At 42.3% G+C, this 22,542-nt stretch overlaps 1 protein-coding gene across 1 annotated transcript in view; it reads right to left on the bottom strand.

The window, feature by feature from the left end:
- Positions 1-21,862, bottom strand: part of evl (Enah/Vasp-like) — a 176,129-nt gene extending 154,267 nt beyond the window's left edge. Inside the window, exon 1 of the mRNA XM_008116937.3 lies at positions 21,729-21,862. Within this exon, the coding sequence (XP_008115144.2) occupies positions 21,729-21,733 (5 nt within the window). The 5' untranslated portion in view covers positions 21,734-21,862. The remainder of the gene's footprint in view (positions 1-21,728) is intronic.
- Positions 21,863-22,542: the final 680 nt, after the last annotated feature.

The following is a 22,542-nucleotide window of genomic DNA, read 5'->3' as shown; positions in this document are numbered from 1 at the left end:
AGAAGATTATATTGAAGGAGTTTGAAGGTTGAAGAATATAGGAGTGTTTTTGTTTGATGAGTTTATATTGATAGCATACGGAGTGTTTAGATTTGTTTATTGTTAAAAGAAATGTGACGTCACCACCAAGCCCTTGGGAGACAGCTGCTTGCTGGTGGTGACAAGGGGCATCCCTGAAGAACCCTTGGCCCAGCCACCCAGGAAAATAGCTAAAACACCTTCCAGGGCTGCATCACCACAGCTCCTACAATCATTGGCCAACACAGTAGGTTGCCTTAAAAGATAACTACACATTCTCCCAACCCATTTATTTTTGTATGCAATTTCTGGAGCATTGTTCCACAGAGAATTACAGATACCGTGGCATCATATAAACAAGCTCCAAGTGATGCAGTGGGCTGTTTCCTTTCAGAGTCCAGAGGAAGACAACCAATGCAGAGTTGAAAATAAATGGTTCCCTGTTTATTTTCAAGTCCACATTACAACCTTCTTCTTCTGCACATGAAAGAACAAGTGCTGGAGATTCGGGCAACTTACATTACTTAGAAGGGTCCTCTAATCCCCACCAAATGTTGTTTCCCAGAGAGATGTAGCCATGTTCTGCCAACACCCTGGAGCTATTCCTATATATTTTCACAGAACCTCAGGTCAAATTACATTGTACTCCCAAGTTTTCCTTATCTCACACTGCTTTGAAAGCATTTTTGAGTACATCTGAAATAATAACATGTTTTTTTTCTGTTGACTGGTGATTATCAGGAGGCACATCCAGGATCATTACTGCCACTTTTAGGTATGCCACTTTTGTCGCTTTCCATATGCCCCAGGTCTACAATGGTCAAGCACAGTGCAATCCTAGCTTAGCAAGAAGGCCAACAGTCAGTGGAGGCAACACTAGTGGCCCTTCCTGACATATTAAAGGTCCCGAGAGGAACTGGGATATAAAATCCCAATTCCTCTTGAGATTTTGTCCCCACTCCAACCTCCAAACCTGGGCTTTCCCTTGGGGGTGGCTAATAGATACCATCCCTGGTCAACCTAGGGTTGACCCAGGAGGGCATACAGCCACCCTCCAGACCCCCATTCCCTCTCCTAAAGTGCACCCTAGGAGCCTGCCAGCTAAGCAGGCCCCTCTGGAGAGCTCTGTAGTCATGTCAGAATGATGCTTCAAGAGTTGGGGGGGGGAAGAGGAGAAGAAAATTTTCCTCCCCCACCCCACCTCCTGAAGCATTCTGGGTCTGCATAACTGGAAGGCCCCTTGGGTAAGTTTTGGGGGAGGGAATGTGGGGCTGGGAAGGGGGTGCCATCCCATTCCTCTGGGCTTTTGGGAGCCTGAAGAGGTGGGATGGCTGTGGGGGCTAAAGTCCAGGGAATCAGTCCCCACAGGGCCCTCACCTGCAAATACCCGGATCTTAGCTTAGGGTCCAGATCTTTACAGGTGTTTTTAAAACCTGGATTGAATTCGGTTTACTCCAGTTTGAAACGGATTAATCTGAAATGTCATCTGGACACCACAGGCTAATCCGTTTTTTAGCCAGAGTTTTAGGGCTGTTTAGAAGGGCCCTAGGCCATCTGAAGCTGTGCTGAATCCAAATCTCAGCCCTTTCAGAGTAGGTATGACTCTGGCCAATGGAACTGGGATCCAGAAACCTCATTTAGAGGAGTATCTATTGATTTACATGAGTTGGAAATAATTTATGTCAATCCTAACTCCATCAAACTTTGTACTGGCACGGGGCTGTGTCTTTTGAGCTGAACAAGGTTAGGATGTGGCACAACTCACTTCTTCTCTCACTGTGTTCCCATTTTGACCCTGCAACCAGCTGATCTCCCAGCTGGCTGATTTTTAAATTTTATTTTTATTTTACATTTTTATATCTTTCTCCCAGAATGAGATCCAAGGTAGACAGATTTGTGAATTATTTTGAAACAATCTAAACATTTTGCTTGACCTCTAAGAGGTCCAAGGGGAGCTCTAAACATAGTAAAAATGCCTTCCACACAACGCTTGTGTTTGGGGACCATTTACTCCAGGCAGATATCCTTGAGCTGCATGCATCCCACAATAATAATAATAATAATAATAATAATAATAATAATAATAATATAATAACTTTATTTTTATACCCCACCTCCATCTCCCTAAAGGGACTTGGGGCGGCTTACATGGGGCCAGGCTCAGGTGGATATAGACAATATAAAACAGCACAACAATTAAAAAACAAATCAATAAAACATATTAAAATCACATTTTATAATCAAACACACTTGAATAAAAACCTGGGTAGCCTCCTAAAAAAGCTGTCCCTTGCTTACGTCTTCATGTTAGTAGTGTTACTCCAACAATAGAGATTTCTAAATAAACATGTAGCTCAATACTGGAAAGGAACACAGATCATTTACAGATATTTTGTCCATGAACACAATCCATAGTGTTGTTTGTATTCTTCCTGTGACAAGACCTCTTGCAGAGTCTTCTGTAGCATATCAACAAAACTCATCTATGTCCTGAAATGCAAAGACAACAGTACGCAAAAAACTTGTTTAAATAATAAAATATAATAAAACAATAAACACCTTTTTCTCCTTTTTGCCTGTAGGTCCTAATACGTGCTTCTCATAGCCTTTGACTATACCTGGAAATACTCACACCAAATAATGAAATAAACTAGCATGTGAAAATGGGGATCAATTTGTGTCAATCTGATTTTTTTAAAGTCAATGAAGATACCAGTAGTGATAAAACAATGAGACTGATTAGACAACAAACGTGTCATCAAGCAAAATTGCCATTCAATAAGTCTTATGTTACTTCACTTTTTACCTTCTATTCTCTTTCAGTGCCTTCTTGACAATGTAGAAGAGGTTAAATGCAAAATATGAAACAACTTTCCCCTTGTTTGGCTTTTTCTGTTTCCAGCTTAGGTTTTTACCAGCTTTGCCTTAATTGGTAGAAAGTAAGAGATGCTAGATTTCTTAAAGTTCATTTGTTTATAACTGCAAAAGAACTTGGGTACCATATTTAGCCTGTGGGTTTCATGTTCCTAAGTCCTGCATGTGTCACTACGACCACATCTGACATATTTTAAAAGTCATCTCGTAAACAAGGTCATTTTGTTCTGTTGTAAGGAATTTTACAATTTAATAATCTCCTGAATAAAGAAAAATAACTGTAGAACCTACTGTCACATTCAGTTTATAGCATGATCTAAGACTAGGGAGTAATATTCCCCCATATGAAGCTGTTTTTATATTAATGAAATCCTCTTGTTGGGAGAGAGGCACCTTAGCTTTGGAAATCTCTACCCCAGGGGTTTGGATGGTGCAAAGTTTTTTTATATTTTCAGCACCACTTTTTTAAAAATTCAGTAAAAACCAACTAGCCATTTTAGACTTCTGAGGCCCCATCTATACTGCCCTATAAACCAGTTTGTGAATCTAGATAATACGATTTGAATTGGATTATATGGTAGTGTAGACTCATAAAATCCACTTCAAAGCAGATAATCTAGATTCAGAAACTGGATTAATAAAGTGTATTATTATTATAGGGCAGTGTAGATCCATCCTGAATAGCTCTTTTTAAAATGTGGATTTATTCATCTTAGATTGTCATTTTATTATTAAAAATTACTTAATGTTCTTATATGTGAAACAATTTTTAAACAATGTTTATTCAAGAAAGAATTTATGAGAAATGCAATACCAGTTTTACCTACTACAGTAGAGTCTCACTTATCCAACATAAACGGGCCGGCAGAATGTTGGATAAGCAAATATGTTGGATAATAAGGAGAGATTAAGGAGAAGCCTATTAAACATCAAATTAGGTTATGATTTTACAAATTAAGCACCAAAACATCATGTTATACAAGAAATTTGACAGAAAAAGTAGTTCAATATGCAGTAATGCTATGTAGTAATTACTGTATTTACAAATTTAGCACCAAAATATCACGATGTATGGAAAACATTGACTACAAAAATGCGTTGGATAAACCAGAACGTTGGATAAGCGAGTGTTGGATAAGTGAGACTCTACTGTACTTACAAACCTACATCAAAACACCAAACACACATATATTGAGACTATACTAACAGGAAAACAATTCTACAAACCTGACATCTGATGGTTTCCATCTATTATGCTACTCCTTTGAAATACATTAAATTTAGTAATGCTCTTTTAATTCATAAATCCTATAACTGACCATTGCCCCCATCATTGTTGTGAAAAGGTAACAAACAAGACCCAAACTTATATCTGACACAATTATAATCTGTAATGAAGAACAGAAGATTTAGTGACTTAAATTCAGACTTTGTATTTCCTTTCAGTCAGTCTCTCACATTCAACTGGGTTAGGCGCGAAGTTAGATGAAGAGGGGAAACCCGAATGCCACACAAGCCCCCACCAGGATGTGTTTACGGATAACTAGAGAAGGCTCCTTCTTGAGTGGAGTCCCAGCCCTCTGGAATTCCCTCCCTTAAGAACTACAGGGCTGCCCCTTCTTTGCTCAGCTTTAAGAAGGGGGTCTAGACTTTCTCATTTAACAAGGCTTCAACTGAGTCATAGCAGGAGTTGAGGATATTATGATCGGGATGGAGGTGGGATATATGGGGGAAGAAGCTATGGTTTTATCTGAAATGTAGGATTTTATCGATTGTTGTTTATCTTGGTCTTATTTATTTTGTTCTCCTGATGGTTGGATTTTAATATTGGTATTCTCTTTATAAGCTGTCTTGGGTCCACGTTGCGGAGAAAGGCGGGATAGAAATATCCCAAATAAATAAATAAAAGACCCAAATAAAACTGAAAAAACTCCACAATTAAAGAAATAGCTATTTTTTAAACTGAGAAATTTCTAGGTCATCCAGCATGAATCTATGGTCAACATCTTCTAGAAGCTGACCACGGAATTGCTCTGAAGGACCTAGAGATTCCTAGAGAGAAAATTTAAATCTAACTAGGAAATAATCAAATCTGCAAAAGTCAAATCTGAAAAAGAGGAGAGCTGACTGTATTTAGTTATGAATACTTCAATAGGTATATTTAATGAAGTCATTTCTCCTCGTCCAGTTCCCACCAAACATGGCATCATTTAGCTGCTCCAGCTGGAAGCCGAATGGACCTTGTGCTTCTGATGCAGGAAGGGGCTGATGGAGAATATGGATATATTTTAAAGAGGGATATCATCTTCCACATATTTCAACTAATCAGACTTTCCTTTCCCAGCTCTCAGATGAACAAACTGCCTCCCTTCCCAAACTTGTCCTCCTGCAGATCTCAATACAGCATAAGGAAAATATTCCCCTGGCTTTCTTTAAGCCCCTCGACATTAAGGCCATGCCTGTATTTTAATCTGTAGCATTAATGCCGCAGCATTAGCCAACTTCATTACTGCTTCCTGTTCTATTGCTCAGTCCTGATCAAAGGGAAGTATCCTACAGTTAACCTCGAGCTCCCAGGAACGGAATGAATAATATTCTGCCTATGAACAGGTTTCTCTAATCCAAACAGTCACCTTGCTATCACCGTGCTTTCAAGTTTGGCAATTGTGTATTTGTCTATAGAATATGCTTCTCTTCTCTTTTCTTGGCATGTTATGGGAAGGAGGAGAGAGATGTTTTTAAAAAATGGCTTGCGGCTGCTGCCCCTCAATGGTAGCTGTTGCAATTGTTTCCCTGTTTTAAAAATAGCCATTTCTGCAGGCAAAGCGAAAGAGATTTCCAAAGTTTGCAAGTGTAAGCTCAGTTGATGCCTATTTAAGTTTGGCAAACCTCAGAGAAAATTAAATGCAGGAAACCAAGCATCACATGATATCTAATGAAAACAATCATCTATAGAAAAACACCAGAACCATCTTTACTGTTCTGCTCTGTTCGCCTTTAATATGTGCTCTGATAAAGCAAAATCCAGCATCAGGCCGTACACTTGGCTGCTTTCTGGTCATAGTTCATATCAGAAAGCAAACTAGTCATGACATTTGTGAAAAAGTAAATAGTATGTTTTGGTTATGCAAACCACAGCTACAAAGAAGCCTAGATACCCTCAGTGGGGAAAGGAAGTTTAACTTTTTATCTCCTTGCTCTCTAGAAAAGTTTTTAAAAGCAAAAGCAAAAGCAATTCTAGGTCTGCATCAAGAGCAGGATAGCGTCTAGACCAGGAATGGGCAAACTTTGGCCCTCCAGGTGTTTTGGACTTCAACTCCCACAATTCCTAACAGCCTACCGGCTGTTAGGAATTGTGGGAGTTGAAGTCCAAAACACCTGGAGGGCCAAAGTTTGCCCATGCCTTGTCTAGATTGAAGGAAATCATAGTCCCATTCTATTATGCTTTGGTCAGAGCTCACCTGGAATAATGGAGCCCCCGGTGGCGCAATGGATTAAACCTATGTGTCGGCTGGACTGATGAACGAAAGGTCGGCGGTTCGAATACCGGGAGTGGGTGAGCTCCCATCTGTCAGCTCTAGCTCCCCATGCGGGGGCATGAGAGAAGCCTCCCACAGCATGATCAAACATCAAACATTTGGGCATCTCCTGGGCAACATCCTTGCACGTGGCCAATTCTCTCACACCAGAAGCATTTGAAGTTTCTCAAGTTACTCCTGACTAGGAAAAAAACCTGGAATAATACTGTGTCCAGTTCTTGGAGCCACAATTCAAGAAGGATATTTACCATCTGGAAAGTGTCCAGAGAAGGACGACCAAAATTATCAAAAGGTTGGGAAGCTAAGCCCTATGAGGAATGGCTTAGGGACCTGGGAATGTTTTGCTTGGAGAAGATAAGATTGAGAGGTGATATGATAGCAATGCTCAAATAGTTGACAGGATGTCACATTGAGGGGAAGAAGGGCAAGTTTACTTCATGCTGCTCTAGGGAACAGGACACAGAGTAATTGATTCAAATTGCAGGAAAAGAGATCCTATCTAAACATTAGGAAGAACTCCCTGATGGTAAGAGCTGTTTGGCAGTGGAATATGGTGCCATCGCAGGGTGGTGGAATTCCTTCTCTGGAGGTTTTTAAATGGCTATCAGTCACAGGTACAGTATCATAAAGTGGAGTCCACAACATGCAAATGTGGAAAAGAGCAAACCATAGACCACATATTACAACGCAGTCTGAGCCCTGCCACATGCACGATGGAGGACCTTATAGCAACACCAGAGGCAGTCCAAGTCGCCAGCTACTTGTCAAAGGACATTTAGTATAATGCCAAGTTTTTAACTTTGTTTGTGTTTTTAAATACATTAAAACTGTACCTTCAGTTTGCTTCTGATACGATAAATAAATAAATATAGATGTTTTGATTGTGTTCCTGCGTGGCAGGGGTTTGGGGATGGGTGGACCTTGTGATCTCTTCCAACTCTATGATTCTATGATCCTATTAACCCCATCCCCAAATTATCACCTCTCTGAAGATGCTTTAATTTAAAAGGGAAGTTTCAGTTAATGTCAGTATATCACTATTTGGTCATATCATCCAATATGAGCTTGTCTGAATTTTAAGATCCTCAAAGGAAGCACTTCTTTCTATCCTATTGCCTTCACAGAAACATCTGGTCATAAGACAGAAGACGGTCTTCTGTATGTGGCTGCTCCCATGCTATGGAAACCCTTTCTAGGGAAATCAGGATGACTCCTTCATTATGTTGCTTAAATCAAAACTTTTGCGTGTTTTCAATTATATGTACTATTATTGCGATTTTTTGTCCTCCATAAGACATTTCAAGTCCTATCTAAGAAAATAACAGGGTATAGTGTAATAGTGAGGAAGAGGAGTAAAAATTCTCAGGCAACGCAAACAGCAGTTTCAGATTGATGATTTTTATTTTGACTGAAAGAAAGAGTTAAATCTCTCTCATCTGTGATCTAACAGGGGCTGTGTGGCTGGATTTTATTTCTACAATTTGCTATTGATTTTATCTTCTAGACACCAGTCATTTGCATAGCTGATTTCTCAGCAACAGAGCCTCAGAGTGCCCACAAGTTTTCATACAGAGTGCCCACAGGCAGGGATAAATGTCATTTGGCCCTTTGTTGACAGATGAATTGGAAAACCTAATGTACCCCCAATTGTTACTACAGGTATTATTTATCTTCACTTTAACTGTGTTCATACAATGTTTGGTAGTGTGACAGTTTGCAGGAAGGAATGGCCTCCTTGGCACAGCTCAGAAAAATTATGGAATTTAGAGACTCCCAGAATCCTCAAGCTAGCATGGACAAAGGTCATGTTGACAGGGGTTGTGGCGATTTTCACGCAAAGAGTAAAGGTAAAGGTTTTCCCGTGACATTAAGTCTAGTTGTGTCCGACTCTGGGCGTTGGTGCTCATCTCCATTTCTAAGCTGAAGAGCTGGCGTTGTCCATAGACACCTCCGAGGTCATGTGGCCAGCATGACTGCATGGAGCACCATTACCTTCCCGCCGGAGTGATACCTATTGATCTGCTCGCATTTACATGTTTTCGAACTACTAGGTTGGCAAAGAAGAGTAAATTTGCCAAACTCTGTTTTTGCTACCTTCTATCCAATGTGATAATGACTCCTCCATAATATGGAAAACTGCAGATGGAGCAAGAATGTGACATTTTTCTCTGACATTCTCATCTCAGGAGAGAAAGGTACATGACTGTGTTACCTTACTGTCATTTTAGCTTTTGAAACCTGGTTCATACACAATTTATGTGGTTCAGTTGGTGTGGAAAACTGTCTCACCATGCATGAATGCGGCGGTTGAGTACAACATTTTCTTACAAAAGATCCCAAGTTCAATCAGTCAAAAGGACCAGCTTGGTGGAAGCTGGTGGAAGAGACACTCTGTGAGACACTAGAAAACCTCTGCCAGACAAGACTGGGCAAGACAGATAGCACTCATATGGAGAGCAGCTGCCCAAAATAGATGTTTGTACCTTTATGGAAGTATAAACGCTTGTATCTGTAATAGGACAAACACACGATGGCACTGCAAAGGATGGCACTGAAACCTGGCTCAGAGAAGCAGTTTTGAGATGGTTAAAGACCCCAAGATTTGCTATGTTTATCAGTTCCTTTCTTCATATTCTTTGCTTAATTTTGATTTATGTATTGCATGTATATAGGAGCCCCCGGTGGCACAGTGTGTTAAAGTGCTGAGCTGCTGAACTTGTGGACCGAAAGGTCACAGGTGCAAATCCGGGGAGCGGAGTGAGCGCTTGCTGTTAGCCCCAGCTTCTGCCAACCTAGCAGTTTGAAAACATGCAAATGTGAGTAGATCAATAGGTACCGCTCCGACGGGAAGGTAACAGCGCTCCATGCAGTAATGCTGGTCATATGACCCTGGACAATGCCAGCTCTTCAGCTTAGAAATGGAGATGAGCACCAACCCCCAGAGTCGGACACGACTGAACTTAAGGTCGGGGGGAACCTTTACCTTTACCTATTGCATTTATATCCTGTCTTTCACTCCAAGATGGGAAAAAGATGTCCACAATTTTATCTGGAAACAATGAAGCATCACAGAATCAGATTTAGGCCCTTTGCATTCAAAAGCTTGGGGGATACTTCAAAGTGTATCTTGATTCAGACTAAGCTTAGTTAAGTGTGGCGTTTAATGTCACCGTTCCTTCATTGCCTGCAGGCAACCAGCCAGAATCCCTTTCTTCCTTGTGGGATCCTTCTTTTGCTCTACAAATCTAGTCACACATCTTGTAATGGTCTAATCCATAATTAACTAAAGTGGTTCTGAAATGTTAAATTGTATCCAGAAATGGGCACAAGGGAGGCCAGTCCAAGCTGAGTCAACTGTAACTAATTTTGCTCTGGAAAAAGAATATCACATTTGTCACTACTGACTTTCCTATTGGCTTGAATAGAGAGGTCAAGCCCTACTTCTTTCTTTGAAGTTCTGTCATGTACAGTGGTCTTCATATTTTTATAGAGTGCTGTGGAAATGCAAAAACCAAGGAATACATCCAAGATGCTGCACATTTGCAACACAAGAGGAAAACATCTGTAATGTAGCAAACATAGCCTAAATGGGGAAACAGCCTCACTGAACACACTAGATTGTGTTGTATATTTTGCTAGATCAGGGCCAAAATAATTAACTGAATTAGGATTATAGTTAAGATCCTGATGAACTGCAAGAAAAGGGACATATCAAGCTCTCTGTAGTACAGTAGAGTTCTGGTTATCCAAGATAAAGGGGTGGGCCCAGTCTTGGATAACCGGAACTGCTCGGATTGCAGGAGGCCCTATTATCTCTTCCGGCAATCCGGTTTAGAGAAGCACCCATGAGCGCTGCTGCCTAGCAGTGCTCACAGGTGCTTCCTAAGGGGCGAGGGCTCACTGAGGGAAGTCTCCCCGGATCTCCCTCGGCCAGGCCCTTGCTGGAGGAAACTTTTTCCTCCAGCAAGGGTCTGGCCGAGGAAAACCCGCAGGATACTCCTCGTTTCTCGGAGGGACAAGCCCTTGCTGCAGCAAGGGCTTGTCCTGCCGAGAAAAGTGGAGTGCATCCTGGATCTCCCTCGGCCAGGCTCTGGCCTGGCTCTGGCCGAGAGAGATCTGGGGAGACGTCCCTCAGCGAGCCCTCACCCCTTGGGAAGCACCCATGAGCACTGCTGCCTAGCAACACTTGTGGGGTGCTTCCCAAGGGGCGAGGGCTCGGCCCAGGGAAGCACCCCATGAGCGCTGCTGCAGTGATTGCGGGGCACTTCTCTGGGCTGAGCCCTCTCCGATCACGGGGCGCTTCCTCCTCCCTCTTCCTCTCCTTCTCTCGAGCTTCCCTTTGCTCGAGTAGAAGGAGAGGGGGAGGCGCGCCTAGCGGCACCTCGGATAATACGGAGGCTCAATTAACCGGGACTCTACTGTACTAACGTGTTTCTATAGTACTTAGTGACTGGTGTACCTCAGTTAATAAAGTGTTCCTGGGAATTACATTAACAAAGAATTTGGTAACTGAACATGGAAAGACACAAAATGAAAAGCACTTCAATATGTTTCAGCAAACGTTTTATTCAAAATTAATAATATACATATGTGAAATGAAACAACAAGGTCAGGGTAGCCTTGAAGAAGTCAATAAAACCATTTTGAACCTTTAAAAGATCACTTGAAAGTTTCTTCCAAATTGCATCCAGGGTGACTTTTTCTGTACCAACTTTCTCTTTTCTTATGGTCAAACTATAGATTTATGCTTTAACTTGTTGCAGGCAGTAGGTAAGTGAGGCTTTATCTGCACTCTCTTTTTTAATATTATGGAGGTAGCTGCTAGTATCTTGCCAACTGTAAACAGGAACACTACAATAAGATTGATTGGAATTGAATCACATTTGTTCTTCATTCAATATGAGCTCATTTCATCATTTACTGAGACACACTGCTACAACATGACATCAAAACTATGTTTCTCCAGCCACTCCTTTGCCATCCTCCCAATGCCACTGCTGCTGAAATAATGTCCCACTAGATCAGTGGTTCTAAACCTGTGGGTCCCCAGATGTTTTGGCCTTCAACTCCCAGAAATCCTAACAGCTGGTAAACTGGCTGGGATTTCTGGGAGTTGTAGGCTAAAACATCTGGGGACTCACAGGTTGAGAACCACTGTGCTAGATAGAAGGGAAAGAGGTAAGAAGTGGAGGCTAGACAGGCGTAAAAAGACTGCAAAAAAGACTTCGCAAAAATAAACTTCATTATCAGAGACTTTAATAACTTAGGTGGGTGTACGTGTGTGTATATATACATATGTGTATATTTATGTGTGTGTATAATATATATATAGAGAGAGAGAGAGCGAGTGCGAATGGCACCATCCTGACCTGATACACACACCCCTCCACAATTGCAAATGGGTAGAATATATGAAATGCAACCAGTCTTGCTATGCTGTTTGCTGCATTCAATATTATTTATTTGTATATACTGTAAACACTGTGTAGCATCTTCTATAATGCTTTGGAGTATTTGTATCCTTGTAGCATTTAACTGAAAGGTTGAGGGATACTATATAGACAAGACTTCAAATGAAGCAATACTTTTGCAGATGGACATGACCTTCAGAAATATCACCTTGGCATTCAGGCTTTTTGTAGTTTGGGAACAGCACAGGACAAAGAAAGCATGTGCTCAATGCTCTACATAAGAAGCACTGTAAAAAAAAAAGGAAAAGTTGGGAAAGAGCTACTGGTCATAATAGCTTAGATAGGGGATTATGAGAGTTGAAATCCAATAAAGTACAGTCGGTTCTCTGTGTCCACAGACTCTACATCCGTGGATTCAACCATCCAATATTTGAAAATATAGCTCAGGACTTCATGCTTGCAAAGCAATCATGGTATAGAAGTAAACTGGAAATGAAGAAACTATAATTCTGTTGTCCTGGAAAGATTATCACCTGGTGGGGTTTAGCTTTGCTGGGACTCAGAACTTCTGGAGGACTGAGGCTTTTAAAGCAAGCCTTTGATCTTATGTAGGTTTTTAAGGATTAGTTTGAGGACTTACTGTGGACATCATGTCGGCACTGGGCTGTCTCAATCGAAGCAACTTGTTTTTATCTGCAGCTATGACTGTATTTTATGAATTTTAATGTTTTGCATTGTAATTATGTATGTGTGTGATTGTAATTCTATGGCTTTATCATTTTAGATTTATGTATTGTCTATATGCAGCACTTTGCTGTATTTTGTTAGCCGCCCCGAATCCCTTCGGGGAGATGGTGGCAGTAGAAATGTTTATTATGATGATTATGATTAAGATTATTCAATCAGGCTTATGAATCCAGGTAGATTCCTGACAGCTTTTGAAATTTTTCAGGGCAAGGTACTTGAATGTGTGATGTCCTCTCAGCTCCAGGGGTTTCAGTCTAGTTTCATGCTTTGTTATGGGACAGACACTGTAATGAGCTATTACAGGAACTAGACAAGGGAAGCATGTCCCGGTTGGTTCTTCTAGATGTCTCATTGGCTTTAGATATTATCAACTTCTTGAAATTATCATTGGAACGAACTGTTTCAGAACACTTGTGCTTACAACTTCCCACGGCCAGGTGTTAATCATATTTACGACACCCCTACCCCCCAATTATTCAAACTTCTAGTACACAATGGGTACCCTATGGTTCAAAACTTCTTGTACTCTTTCATATTCTGCTTTTCTGCACTCAGTTTCACATAATTATTGTTGCTCTTCACAATGTTTCAGCTTCTGCCAGAAAAGTTATGGCTGCAATTGTCAGTGAGTATTTCGATCAAAATAAAATTTGCATCCATCTTTTAAACTTTATTGGCACAAGAGATGCAAAGCAAAACCATTTTTTTTTATGCCTCTCCAGGTCCTTGGTGTTGATTTGCCTCACAATCTTATACAAGAACACAACAAGACAAATCTAACTGCAAATAATTTTCAACCCGAAGGTAGCCCAAGAAAACATTTGCATACTCTTTGTAGTTAACATGATTTCGCCCCTAGCAATGGGATTTCTTCAGACCGATTAGATTCAACAATGAAACTTGCAAATGAACCCACATTTATCTTCCAGTGACTAATAATAAAATAAAACATACTTAATGTAGAATATGTAGGTAAGAGAAAGCATGTGCTGTGACAAAGGGTGTATCTACACTATAGGATTAACGCACTTTGACACTAATTAGCTGCCATGGAATCAAGGAGGTTGTAGTTTTACAAGATTTTCAACCTTCTCTGCCAAAGAGTGCTGACAACTCAACAAACTACAAATCCCAGGATTCTATAGCATTCAGCAATGGTCCCTTAAGAGATATCTTTCACTTCTTAAGAAAGCACCTCTTCTAAATATGTACTGAATAGCCAGAACTTAGTTTGACCCTATGTGTATAAAAGGAAGCTGTGAAAAGAAAGTCAAGTTGATTATCCGCTGTACTGCGTGAACACAAATTATGTCCAGGACATACATCTGAGAGTGCTAAGTATCTTCCTTTGTCTCCAAACAGCTTTTTAACACAGTTAAACAGTGTTCTATTTGTCATGACCATAAAAATGAGAGTGTTAACAAGCACTTCAGTTAGCACATGTCCCGCCAGTAGTAGACAAGACACACACATCCATGCATAGAACTCAGGGCTGGTGTACTATTTCTAAGCATTGTTTACAGTATTTTCCAATCTCCAACATAGTCTCTCATAATAAAGTGATGACAGCCAGTCATGGCAATAAAACACACCACCCACCAAACATTATATCCATTCATTATGGCGAAAGACTGAGAAACCAGGTGATGCTTTGATGTTATTTTCTGGATATCCAGCTCCTCCCAAACAAGAAGCAGCAAGATGCAATGATGTTTCAGAATTCTCTGACCAGGGAATGTCCCATTAACTATAAATAAGAGTTTGTTATTGTTCTCCACACAGCTCAAGGCTGTGCATGAAAAAACACAACTTGAGAAAGGACAGATTCTCTCTTTCTATTTTTCTCCTGATCCTATCCCAAAGGACTGTCACATAACTGATAATGAAATGCCACATGCAAGCACATTAATGCCAACTGCACAGAGTTGGTATTGCTGCACCAAAATCCTCTGCCAGAATTTTGTTCCTGGATCATTTCCAAAGGCACCTGCTTTCATAAATCAAAAGCAAAGAAAATAAAGAACACCATAGAAGCTGCCATGTCTCCAAGAAGATTGTGTTGGGTATCCCTTATCCAAAATGCCTAGGACCAGAAATGGTTTGGATTTAGGAGTTTTTCAGATTCTGGGATATCTGTATTTGAATATATGTACATAATGCAAATATCTTGGACATGGGATCCAAATCTGAACACAAAATTCATTTATGTTTCATATACATTGCCTGAAAATTATTTTATAAACACTATTTTTAATAATTTAGCAAAAAAAAAACCCTAAAGTTTTTATACACTGAACCACCAGAAAAGGCAAAGATGTCACTATCTCAGCCACTCCTGTAAACAATTTTGGATTTTGGAGAACTGTATTTTGAATTCAGAAATTATGGATAAGGGATACTCAATCTGTACTACAGGGAAAAAGTGATCCATTCAGTCAACACATGTTACCTGTCACTTAATCTCAAAATTGGTACAGTTACTCTGTTGGACAGCAACTCTTGGAATGTCCTAACCAGCATGGATTTGCCGATTTGAGGGTTTTCTGGGTATTGAAGGGTTATTAGAAGTCTGGCATGCTCCTTCATCTCCATTCGATTGCAAGCTATACATAGGGAAATTGTATCATAGAATCATAGTTTTGGAAGGGACCATGAAAGACGATCCAGTCCATCCCCATGCCATACACAAATGCACAATCGAAGCACTCCTGAGAGATGGCCGGCCAGCCTCTGCTTAAATATTTCCAAAGAAAGAGCCTCCACCACACTCTGAAGCTGAACAGTTCTTACCATCAGGATGTTTTTCCCAATGTTTAGGTGGAATCTCTTTTCCTGAAATGTGAAGCATAAAAATTCAGCAATATCACTATCTGTACACAGATAATGCAGAGGCTTATACGTGTCACTGGATTTGTCTGATCCTCACACTGGACTTCTACCTGGATCCATTTATTCAGTGGGAGAGCATAATATGGGCATGGAGAAGATACAATTCCTCCTTTTATTTTTGTGCCGCTACTTACATTTGCAAAGAGAGAACAAGAAGAGAAAGATGCAAAAGCTTTGGAACTGGAGCTAGCAATAGACCCCATGCTAGATGGTGGTCTTAACAATGCTGTCTCACTGGTGCCAGCTCTGAATGAGAGTGAGATGGGAAAATGGGAAGGAGAGCTTCAGCAGATACGCACATTTGTATGTGAAAAGGTAGAGGAGAGAAACAGGCTGGAATGTATTAGTCTTTCTCCCTGCCAAAATACCCCCAAATAAATAAATACCCATGCACACGGAAGACCACAAAGCACACATTATGCATAGCGACAGAGAGAAAGGCACCGTTCAGCATGCGCACACACTGCTTCTGCATGGCGGTAGTGATGGAGGAAACGCACACACCCACACCTCATGACAACAGAGGGGAGTTACGTGTTTCCTCTCTCTGTTGCCATGCACATATTCTGTATTTCTCCACGTGATGCACTCCACAGCCATCATTCAGCATGTAAAGGCCCATTTTCCCTCTGCAGGGTTAGCTGATATAAAGCATAAAAACGCATACATGTTCAGTGTTCTGAGCAACACACACAAACAGCTACCTTTAAAAGACTTTTCTGGAATGACAATGGAACTAAATAGAATGGAGAAAGAGCATGTGATTTGTATATAACGCAAGGAAGGCTGGCTGCAAAGCCACAAAGCCGACTTCACACATCACAGCAGTGTAGGCATCGTGTTACATTTGAACGGCAGCCTGTGAGGCTTTCCTTCTGCAGAGGTGTGGAATGGAGTAAGAAATATGGGGCAAAAGTACAACTAAGTGCCAGGGTGCAGAAAGAGTACCCAGAAAAAAATGCCAACATGCTGCCAGTAGTACGTACAAATAAGCTGTCGTACAGGTTCAAGAAATAAGAGTCAATCTTGTGCAGAAAACACACCCAATAGCACCGGGGAAAGGGACCAGATGATGTTTCACTACCCATTTGTTCATGGATTGGAGAAGGAATTTGCACCAATACAAACACAGTAGTTATATTTCTTTTAAAAAGGGAGAGTCTGAAGTCCATCACAAAGTCTCTTTGCAAGTACTGTAACAGTAGGAGCCAAACAGATTGGTTTTAACTGCTTACAATGTACAATGACAACTACAGTAGAGTCTCGCTTATCCAACATAAACGGGCTGGCAGAACGTTGGATATAAGGAAGGATTAAGGAAAAGCCTATTAAACATCAATTTACGTTATGATTTTACAAATTAAGCACCAAAACATCACGTTTTACAACAAACTGACAGAAAAAGCAGTTCAATACATGTAACATTATGCAGTAATTACTCTATTTACGAATTCAGCACCAAAATATCTGAAAGTACTGAAAACATTGACTACAAAAACATTGACTACTAATAGGCAGACTGCGCTGGATAATACAGAACATTGGATAAGCGAAGGTTGGATAAGCCAGACTCTATTATATATAATTTGAAGGAGATAGGTAAGTTGGTAGATAGGTAGTTAGATTGATAGACAGATAGGTAAGTAGATAGATGGATGGATGTCCCCTGTCATTAGTTGGACAGACGGATAAGTAAGGTAGGTAGGTAGGTAGGTAGATAAGATAAATGTCCCTTGTCATTATTCCTGCCATTGAGTTGCAAATAACACACACTACCAGGAGATTAAGCACATTCCTGAGATATGTGTGTGTGTGTGTCAAAGCAGCCCCAAAGCCATGTACTGCACAAAGCAGCCCTTAGACTTGAAGACAAGCCATTCTGCATGTGCTCAGAGACACTCTCATAATATGACCTCATTTCAGTTTCAAAGCTGTCAGCTGACTGAGAAGGGAAAGGCTGGCTGATTTTTGTTTCTACCTTTAAACAGTAACTTGATTAACAAAAACCAGCAATATGTGGAACTTTCCACAGAACAGAAGCATAACCAAAGTGAACTCTCTCAATAGGAAATGTAAGGGAGACACCGCAGATGGATGATTTGGGGTACCATGAAAGGTTTGATTATTATATTTATTATGACTTTATTTTTACTGCTGTGGGTGGAGAGGTACACTTACGGAATTGTCTGGTACAGCTGCCAAAATAAAATTAACTGGCCCTTTGGGTATTATCCCCTTCAACCTGAGGAGAAGCGTGGCATGTATTCATAGAGCTACAATTGTGCAGCATGAAAGGACCCTTAGTCTGAAATAAAAAGGAGTTCACCTCACATCACCTAACAGAAGCAGATGGAGGAGATGGCCTCAGGCAGCAGATTCGGGATGGCATGAAAGGGTTGCTTGCAATTTCCTTGATGCTAATTATAACTACGGAAAAAGAACTGAAAGTAGTTTGATCGGCCTAAGATGCCAAAATAAAATTGATTTGGGGTGCTATGCAGTGACTGAGATGCATCAAGCGGGCAGTATTTGCACCCGGATATCAGATTTACCCAGACTTCTGCACCTGCACAATTCATTTCACACGAACAAGGCTATCGTCCACAATAAACAATCTAAGGCCCCTTCCACACAGCTGAATAAAATCCCACATTATCTGTGTTGAACTGGAATATATGGCAGTGTGGACCTAGGGCCCTTCCACATAGCCATATAACCCAGAATATCTGCTTTGAACTGGAATATATGGCAGTGTGGACTCAGATAGCCCAGTTCAAAGCAGATATTGTGGAATTTTCTGCCTTGATATTCTGGGTTATATGGCTGTGTGGAAGGGCTTTATGGGTGCCACCAGGGTTCCTTTTGTTGCTATGATGTTGTTGTTAAAAGGGGGACAAGTAACATATATTGCTTTGTTGGTTCCTCTCCCATCAAAACTTGGTAATCCTATTAATATTCCACAGAGAGATTTTTGCACTGGAGGCAAAATGGGAGATACTGCCTCCACAACTAAAACTTTTGTCTCCCCAATTATCTAGCATTTATGCAACTCACAATTTTTCACTTGAGCATATAGAAAAGACATTGAGGCATCGGAAGAAAAGGAGCAGGTAAAGTTACTTGAGAATGAGGGCCCTTCCACACAGTCATATAACCCAGAATATCAAGGCAGAAAATCCCACAATATCTGCTTTGAACTGGGTTATCTGTGTCCACACTGCCATATATTCCAGTTCAAAGCAGATAATGCAGGATTTTATTCAGCTGTGTAGAAGGGGCCTGGGACTAATAAAGCAAATCAAAGAGTTCTTGGTGTGAATGACTTAAAAGTGTCTCGCTTTCTGTAATGTCAGAAATTTGGAAGGAAAAAAACACTCATTTGGGTGAAACAGTCAATGCTCCCACATCGCTTCATCCACCTTTATGTTTCAAGTGAAACCATGTTCTATGAGAAGCAACTTAGGGAGCTGATCTGTTTCACCTGGAGAAGACCATGTTAAGAAGGGACATTATAGCCATATTTAAATATTTGAAAGGATGTCATATTTAAGATGAATCCTTTGTTGAACACCACTCAGAAAACAGAGGAATTCCTGACATGAATCAATCAGGGCCAGCTAACACCTCCCAAGAAATGATTCCCCCAAGCAGTAAGCAGGCCAGGCTTTGAAGCTACAAAGCTATTCAGTGCTAATCAAGGTGGCCAATTGCAATGTTCACACCTGCCTCAAACAGACAAGAGGGGTGTGTGTTGCTTGCTCCTTCTTCCTCCTTGCATATATCAGGAGGAAACCATGAAAATGAACAAAATCTGGTTACCAGTATTTAAAAAAACCTCCAAAATCAGGAGAGTAAATAAAAAACAAAACTAAAAAACAGGGGAATTCCAGACAGGAAACAATCAGGGCCAGCTAACACCTCCCAAGAAAGGATTCCCCCAGGCAATAAGCAGCCAGACTTGAAGCTGAAAGGTTATTCAATTCTAATCAAGGTGGCCAATTGCAACATTCACACCTGCCTCAAATAGACAAGCTTTCTTTCTCCCACCTTGAACATTCCAGATATATAAATCCCACTTGCCTAGTTTACAACAGACCTCACGACCTCTGAGGATGCCTGCCATAGATGCAGGCGAAACATCAGGAGAGAATGCTTCTAGAACATGGCAATACAGCTTGTAAAACTCACAGCAACCCAGTGATTTTGGCCATGAAAGCCTTCGACAACACATTCCACCTAAACGTTAGGAAGAACTTCCTAACAAGTAGGAGCTATTTGGCAGTGGAATATATATACTGCCTTGGAGGGTGGCAGAGTTTCGTTCTCTTGAGGTTTTTAAGCAGAGGCTGGATGGCCACCTGTCAGGAGTGCTTGGGTTGGGCGTTCCTACATGGCAGAATGGGTTTGGACTGGATGACCCTTAGGGTCTCACTCTATGGACCTATGATTCAATATCACACTCTTGGAGGAAGGCAAAAGCAAATCCCTTCTGAACTGTGTTGTCAAGAAAATATCATGGTTCTATGAAGCTTTGGAAAAGACTTTATAGAATAAGCATGGGCAAACTTTGGTGCTCCAGGGGTTTTGGACTTCAACTCCCACAATTCCTAATAGCACACCGGCTGTGAGGAATTGTGGGAGTTGAAATCCAAAACACCTGGAGGGCTGAAGTTTGCCCATGCCTGTTAGAGAATCATAGAACTGGAAGAATCATAGAACTGTGTCCAGAGGAGGGTGACTAAAATGATCAAGGGTTTCGAGAACAAACCCTATGAGGAGTGGCTTAGAGAGCTGGGCATGTTTAATCTGCAGAAGAGAAGGCTGAGAGGAGACATGATAATAAATAGGTGAAGGGAAGTCATACAGAGGAGGGAGTAAGCTTGTTTTCTGCTGCCCTGGAGACTAGGACACGGAACAAGGGCTTCAAACTACAGGAAAGGAGATTCCAACTGAATATTAGGAAGAACTTCCTCACTGTGAGAGCTGTTAAGCAGTGGAACTCTCTGCCCCAAAGTGTGGTGGAGGCTCCTTCTTTGGAGGCTTTTAAACAGAGGCTGGATGGCCATCTGTCGGGGATGATTTAAAAGCGATTTTCCTGCTTCTTGGCTGAGATTGGCCAACCTCATTCTTCCAGGCAGGAACACAGTCAAAGCACTCCCAACAGATAGAGGGGCTTAACAGAATCTCTAGCAAAAGAGACTCCAACACAATCACTCCCAGGCAGCACATTGTACTGCCCAAGCGGAATCCTTCCTAATATTTAGGATGGCTCTCTTTCCCTATCATTTGAATCCATGTCTCTGTGTCCTATAGGAGAAGGAGCAGAAAATATGCCGGATTGCTGTGAATTTTTTGGGCTGTATAGCCATGTTTTTAGAAGCATTCTCTTCTGACGTTTTGCATGCATCTATGGCAGGCATCCTCAGAGGTTGTGAGCTCTGTTGGAAACTAGGCAAGTGGGGTTTATATATCTGTGGAATAATGTCCAGAGTGGGAGAAAGAACTCTTGTCTGTTTGAGGCTAGTGTGAATGTTGCAATTGGCCACCTTGATTAGCACGGAATGGCCTTGGATGCTTCCTGCCTGGGGAAGGGGGGAATCCTTTGTTGGGAAGTGTTTTTTTTTCCATGTCAGGAGCGACTTGAGAGACTGCAGGTCGCTTCTGGTGTGAGAGAATTGGCCGTCTGCAAGGACATTACCCAGGGGATGCCTGGATGCTTTGGTGTATTTAACATCCTTGTGGGAGGCTTCTCTCATGTCCCTGCATGGAGCTGGAGCTAATAGAGGGAGCTCATCTGCACTCTCCCTGGGCTGGATTTGAACCTGGCAGTAGTGGGCTAAAGTCGCAAGGCTTTAACCCACTACGCCACCGGGGGCTCCTTTGGGAAGTGTTAGCTGGCCCTGATTGTTTCCTCTTTTTAAAAAAGTATTATTTACTGTACTGATTTTAGAGGTTTTTATAAATACTGGTAGCCAGATTGTGTTCATGGTTTCCTCCTTTTCTGTTGAAATGGTCCACATGCTTTGGCGGATCTTAATGGCTTCTCTGTGTAGCCTAAACTGGACGGGACGGGACGCCGGGTGGAAAGGGGCAGGAGGAGGGAGCAAGGCACCCACGCACGCCTTCTCCTCCAAGACAGGCCTGGGGTGGGCTGACAGCACCTGTGAGGAGGGCCAGGTGTGTGGAGGAGAGGGGAGAGAAGGAAAGAAGAAGGAGGAGGAGAAGGGAGCTGCTGCCGGCCGTGACTCACCTCATTTTCCCCGCAGTCGCGCTCTGCGCAGCCGCCGCCTCCTCCTCCTCCTCCTGGCTCCCTCCCTGCGCCGCAGCGGGGTCTTTCCCGGGCCCGGGATGGAGGAGGGCTCGCGCCGCGGTGCCTGCTCCTGCTGCTGCTGTCAGATGCTGCTGCTTCTGCTGCTGCTCAGCCCCTCCGCCCCTTCCCCGGCCGCGGCGCCCTCTTCCTCGGCCCTTCTGTTGCCAAAGGGCGCTCCGGCTGCTCTTGCTGCTGCTGCTGTTCCTCCTCCTCCTCCGAGGCGCCGTGCAGCCGGACCCAGGGCCCGGCCATAGTCCTCCTCGCAGCCCCTCTCTGGCTGGAGGCTAACCCGCTCCTCTCTCCCTGGGAGCGAGACAGGCACAAAGCCCGCGGGGCTCGGCTGCCCGCCGCCGCTGCTGCTGCTGCTACTCCTGCCAGACACTTCCGCCAGACAGACAGGCAAGCAGGCAGGCTGTCCGCCTCCTCCTCCTTTCGCCTCCTCCTTCCTCCTCCTCCTCCTCCTCCTGCAAAGGCTCACCGCGGACCTGGCGCGCGCACTAGCTTTGTGCAAAAAAGAAAAAAAAGCAGCGCACGCACACACAGAGAGCGCAAACGGGCGCGCGCTGCCTGCCTGCTTGCCTGCCTGCCTGGCTAGCTGACGCGGTTGCGCACTTACATGCATGCACAAACTCCCCGCACAAACATGCGCGCGCCTCATTCATTCATTCGTCGGCTGCATTCTAGCTCGAGCTGCCACAGCTCCTCCAAGCGATGGAAACCTCTGTGTGTGTGTGTGTGTGTGTGTGTGTGTGTG

This window comes from Anolis carolinensis, chromosome 1 (genome assembly GCF_035594765.1).
Source record: "Anolis carolinensis isolate JA03-04 chromosome 1, rAnoCar3.1.pri, whole genome shotgun sequence".
Lineage (NCBI taxonomy): Eukaryota > Metazoa > Chordata > Lepidosauria > Squamata > Dactyloidae > Anolis > Anolis carolinensis.
The sequence above is the reverse complement of the archived record's forward strand: the minus strand, read 5'-3'. Positions and strand labels throughout refer to the sequence as shown.